The 6000-nt window shown below is 42.1% G+C and overlaps 1 protein-coding gene across 3 annotated transcripts in view; it reads left to right on the forward strand.

Moving 5' to 3' along the window:
- LOC145354933 (interleukin-9 receptor-like) overlaps positions 1-4212 on the forward strand; it is a 42834-nt gene extending 38622 nt beyond the window's left edge. For all 3 annotated transcript variants that reach the window (XM_080206598.1, XM_080206595.1, XM_080206597.1), the window contains exon 9: positions 2081-4212. In XM_080206598.1, coding sequence (XP_080062724.1) covers positions 2081-2764 — 684 coding nt within the window. In that variant the 3' untranslated portion in view covers positions 2765-4212. The remainder of the gene's footprint in view (positions 1-2080) is intronic.
- Positions 4213-6000: the final 1788 nt, after the last annotated feature.

Consider the following 6000-nt stretch of genomic DNA (forward strand, 5'->3'; position numbering starts at 1 on the left):
TCTTATTGAGACGTATAAGATGATGAAAGGGATGGATAGGGTAGAGGTGGAGAGGTTCTTCCCACACAGAAAGGACAGCAGGACTAGAGGGCACAGCCTCAAGATAAGGGGGGGGCAGTTTAGAACAGAGTTGAGGAGGAACTTCTTCACTCAAAGGGTGGTGAATCTCTGGAATTCTCTGCCCGTTGAAGTGGTGGAGGATACCTCGCTAAATATATTTAAGACGTGGGTAGATAGGTTTTTGGTAGGCAAGGGGGTTAAGGGTTTTGGGGAGAAAGCGGAAAAGTGGAAGTGAGCCACTTCAGATCAGCCATGATCTTATTGAATGGCGGGGCAGGCTCAAAGGGCTAGATGGCCTACTCCAGCTCCTATTTCTTATGTTCTTATGTTAATCCACCTAACCTGCACATCTTTGGACACTAAGGGGAAATTTAGCATGGCAAATCCACATAACCTGCACATCTTTGGACTGTGGAGGGAAACTGGAGCACCCAAGGAAGCCCAAGCAGACAAGGGGAGAATGTGCAAGCTCTAGATTGTCACCCAAGGCCGGAATCAAACCTGGGTCCCTAGACTGTGACGCAGCATTACTTACCACAATGTTGCCCACAATTGCTTTAACTTTCAATTCCCAGACTCCAGTAAAGTGGCATAATACATTTAATTTAATTTAATTTAATTTAATTCGCTGGATTCCGGGGAAGTGCCGGATGATTGGAAAACGGCTAATGTTACGCCGTTGTTTAAGAAGGGTGCCAGGCAAAAGGCGGGGAATTATAGGCCATATAAGATCAGCCATGATCTTATTGAATGGCGGGGCAGGCTCGAAGGGCTGGATGGCCTACTCCTGCTCCTATTTCTTATGTTCTTCTGTTCTTACCTCTTAATCCTGCTGTCCCATTTTAAAACTAGTTACTGCAATTGTCACTTTATCTCAGAACTCTTTTTGTTTACTCTTCCTTGAATTATTTTGAATAATACCTTCATCTCTATTCTCTTAACTTCAGTTGTCTTAAGATGTTCTTTCTGTCCCAATACCTGGTTATCTGTACTGCAATTTTTTCCGTAGGAAACCCGCATCTTTGCAACTTCCTTGTCCTGTCCAGCTTCTCCTGCCAGAGTTGAGAGATATTCACTCCCCAGTGTCCTGTACCCAACTGCAATATATCCAGCTAATACTAAGACTTAAAAGCTTTTCTACCTTACAGTGACTCCAGTTGCTAAGCAATGGCCAAATGCTTATGCTTTTTATTATTTTTCATGCGTAACCCTCTCTAAGCATAATAGAATCACAGCTGGAATTTAATCATATATTCAAACATTTTTGTCCAGCATGTATCTAACTATAGGTTTTATCCTTCTAGGCACAGAAACATAAAATTAAATCCAATGAAAACTACACCTTATTTCTAATGCTTACCAACGCAAAAATAATACCATAAAACTATCTTTGTTTTCCGAACAGTAGAAAAAAGTGGCAGAGAAGTTTAGGGAGAAATTCACGCTTAGGGTTAGGGCCCTGGAATTAGGACCAGCCGTGGAATGGAGCAAATAAGGGATGCACAAGAGACCAATATTGAATGGCTGTACCTGAGAGTTATAGGGAAGGAAGAGGTTATCGTGATGACAAAAAAGGTCATGGAGGTTTTAAATTGAGGACAGTGAGGAAAAGTGAAGGGTTGTCAATCGTTCAGGCATTTTGAACTCAACACGAGTTCAAAAATTTCAGAGTGTAATCTGTGTCCTGTTCTGTTTCTCTTTCTAAATATCAAACTGTCCTACAGGTTAACCTGGTACTGCATGGTTAAGTTCATCAGTTTACATAAATATAGATAATTTCTGATCCCTATTGTTATGATGTAAATGTGTGTATGTATCGGTGGGAGGGAGGAAACACAACAGCGGGGCACATAGAGCAGGAATTAAAGATTTTTCCCACTCAAGTAGGAGGCAACTTAGAAGTGGGGTGAGAATGGGGAGCCTACCTACTCAATGGGTAAAAATGATGACCAGGCCTGTGCAACTTTGCAAGAGAAGGGAAGATGTGAAAATACTATCTAATTTTGATTATGTATTTCAGGAATGGATCCACGTTCATCAAAACGCTGGTGGAAGCCCAGTCCAGGAGATGAGAGAAATGAAGAGGCCACTGGAAAATGAAACTGGCATAGTGATTGTGAATCCCAGGGCTGAAGTTGTTTCTAACATCTCCTACCTAAAGCCCATTCCAATTAACCATATGTCACCCATTAACCCAGACAGCACAAAACAAAACTTTGATTCAGATGCCATGTATGTAAAGAAGAATTATTGCACTGAATCCAGCAAAAGCTTTTATTCCACTTCAAAGCCTGAATATTGTGGTGACACTTCTGGTTTGAGTGGGAAACTGCCCTTTGCGCCACTTGAGGTTCAACATAGGACTGAGAGCTGGTTGCTGTTTGAGGATCTGGCAAATGCTGCCTTGTCCATAGTGCCCCAGGATTCAGATGGTGGGTACAGTTACAGCGATGAATACTGCACCCTCTCTCAATCTGATATCAGCCACGGCCTGGTGCCTGCAAAGATTGGGTTCCGGCTCAACGCAACCAATCGATGCCAGACAGAGAAGAGAGAAGTTGCCCCGATTTTTGATGGCATTGAGGCTGATGACAACCCCAATTTGTCTAGCACCAGCAGAGAAGCAGCAGATAAAGGCAAGATACTGCAGGTGCTGGAATCTGAAACAAAAACAGAAAATGCTGGAGAAACTCAGCTGGTCTGACAGCATCTGTAGAGAGAAAACAGAGCCAAAGTTTTGAGTCAGGATAACCCTTCAGAGAAGCAGCAGCTTCCACAGTGACTCTACATGCAGTGTCCTCACTATGACCATGTCCTAGGGTTGTGCATATCAACTGAATCCCTGAAGCCAAGTATTGTTAGTTACTTGAGAAACAGAATACGGCAGGTAATGGAAATCTGAAATAAAAAACAGAAAGGGCTGGAAATACTTAACAGGTCAAGCAGCATTTAAGGAGAGAGAAACAGAGTTTCTGTAAAGTGCCTATATCTCAGTCATTCAGGCATTTTACAGTCTTGTGAACTCAACACTAGTTAAAAAATTTCAGACCATAATCTGTGCTCTGTTCTGTTTCTTCTTCTAAACCAGGCTGACTCCAGTGTGGGGGGTAAACATTCCTAAAACTGCAATCCCCCATCCCCCCTGCAATTTTTAAGATGTTAGGCCAACTTCTCAAGGACATGTAGTTCACGTCCTTCTATGAACCATAGTCTGGAATGATGGAACCTTTTAAAGATCAAAGGAGTCATAGTGAGGAGGAAGGTCTTCGTTTGTAGAAAGATACAGACCCCTAGATACATGGGTAGGAAGCAACTGTTCCCCTTGGTTGAAGGGCCAATAATGAGGTGGTATAATTCTAAGGTGAGGAGCAGGAGGTTTAGAGCAGATCTGAGGAAAACTATATTCACCCAGAGCATGACAACAGTCTGGAATGCACTACCTGGGAGGGCAGTAGAGGTGGGAAACCTCATAACTTTTAAAAGATACATGGATGAGCGTTTAATATGTCAGATAGGTAGATAAATGGCAGATGAAATTTAATCTTAAAGTGTGAAGAGATGCACTTTAGAAGGACTAACAAGACAAGGGAGCATTCAATAAATGGCAGGAGACTAGGAATCTCAGAGAAACAGAGGGGTCATGGGTCGAATGTCCACAGATTCCTGAAAGCACCAAGACAGGTTAATAGGTAGCTAAGGAGGCATATGGGACACTTGCCTTTATCAGTTGTGGCACAGATTATAGTGGCAGGGAGATTACGTTGGAGCTGTACAAAACTTTAGTTTGGCCACAGCTGGAGTGCTATAGTTCTGGTTGTCTCACTGTGGGAAAAATGAGATTGCGCTGGAGAAGGTGCAAATGAGATTCCCTGGGATGGAGCACTTGAGCAACAAAGAGAGGCTAGGTAGGCTTGGATTGTTTTCTTTGAGCAGAGAAGACTGAGGGGGACCTGACTGAGTTGTATAAGACCACAACGGATATGGACAGGATTGATAGGAAGTAGCTGAAGGGTCAATAATGAAGGGCATAATTTTAAAGTGAGGGGCAGGAGGTTTAGAGGGGATCTGAGGAAAAACATTTTCACCCAGAGGGTGGCACTAGTCTGGAATGCACTGCCTGAGTAGAGGTAGGAAACCTCACAAATTTTAAAAGTATCACAGATAAGCACTCAAAATGCCATAACATTCAAAGCTAAGGATCAAGTGCAGGAAAGATTAGTGTAGATTTAGTGTAGTTTTGTCGGTGCAGATTTGATGGACTAAAGGGCCTCTTCTGTACTGTATGACTCTGACTCTTTAACTTCAGGTCAACTCTTGTTCCCCCATCCACCCCCAATGACCCCTCATACCCTCCATACCAACTCAGAACTTCCATGTTAATTCACCCAGTGTACACTCAATCACTGACAAATTGATCGAAGAAAAAGTCTGTCAATCAAGCGATGTTTTCCCTGTGTGTACTTGTTTCAACAAACTAATAAAAGTCTGGGCTCTCAACTGAGTTTCATTATATATGCTTGGCTCAGAACTCAAACTTCCATTGGCTTCTTGAAACAGGAAAATCATGCTTGATTAATAACTTTTGTTTTCTTAGATTTATTTTGTCAGTATTCCTATCTTTATTTACACAAGGTACCACATGGTAGGTTGTTGCACAACGTTAAATCTCACGGGATCCAGGTAGCTAAATGGATACAAAATTGCCTTGATGATAGAAGCCAGGGGGTAGTGGTAGAGGGTTGTTTTTCAAACTGGAGGCCTGTGACCAGCAGTGTGCCTTAGGGATCAGTGCTGGGTGCACTGTTATTTGTCATTTATATTAATGATTTGGATGAGAATATAGACGGCATGGTTAGTAAATTTGCAGATAACACCAAGATTGGTGGCATAGTGAACAGAGAAATAAGTCATCTCTGATTGCAACGGGATCTTGATCAATTGGGCCAGTGGGCTGACGAATGGCAGATAGAGTTTAATTTAAATAAATGTGAGGTGATGCACTTTGGTAGATTGAACCAGGGCAGGACTTAACTCGTTAATGGTAGGGCATTGGAGAGTGTTACAGAACAAAGAAATCTTGGGTTCGGGTTCATAGCTCATTGAAAGTGGAGTCATAGGTGGACAGAGTGATGAAGAAGGCATTTAACATGCTTGGTTTCATTGGTCAGAATGTTGAATACAGGAGTTGGGACATCTTGTTGAAGTTGCATGAGACATTGGTAAGGCCACATTTGGAATACTGCGTACAATTCTGGTCACCGTATTATAGAAAGGATATTATTAAACTAGAAAGAATGCAGAAAAGATTTACTAGGATGCTACCGGGACTTGATGATTTGAGTTATGAGAGGCCGGTAGACTGGGACTTTTTTCTCTGTAGCTAGAAGGCTGAGCGGTGTTCTTATAGAGATCTATAAAATAATGAGGGGCATAGATCAGCTACATAGTCAATATCTTTTCACAAAGGTAGGGGAGTCTAAAACTAGAGGGCATAGGTTTAAGTTGAGAGGGGAGAAGTACAAAAGTGTCCAGAGGGGCAATTTTTTCACACAGAGGTGGTGAATGTCTGGAACAAGCTGCCATTGGTAGTGGACACAACTTTGTCTTTTGAAAAGCATTTAGATAGTTATATGGGTAAGATGGGTATCAAGGGAAATGGGCCAAATGCGGGCAATTGGGACTAGCTTAGGGATTTTAAAAAAAAGGGCAGCATGGACAAGTTGGGCAGAAGGGGTTTGTTTCCATGCTGTGAACCTCTATGACTCTGTGTTAGGTTCTTACAGTTTCTGCTTTTACTACTTTAAAGGTCTGAATAGCTACAATTCTAGAGTTGTTGTAACAGCAATTTTTAAAGAAAGTTATGAATGGGCCATTGTTACTATAGGTTCAATTTGTTCTGTATCGAAATGCTCTGAATTGGCATGGAGGGAATTGAGGGTG

The sequence above is a fragment of the Carcharhinus amblyrhynchos genome, chromosome 18, assembly GCF_965287045.1.
Source record: "Carcharhinus amblyrhynchos chromosome 18, sCarAmb.v2.hapA, whole genome shotgun sequence".
Classification (NCBI taxonomy): Eukaryota; Metazoa; Chordata; class Chondrichthyes; order Carcharhiniformes; family Carcharhinidae; genus Carcharhinus; species Carcharhinus amblyrhynchos.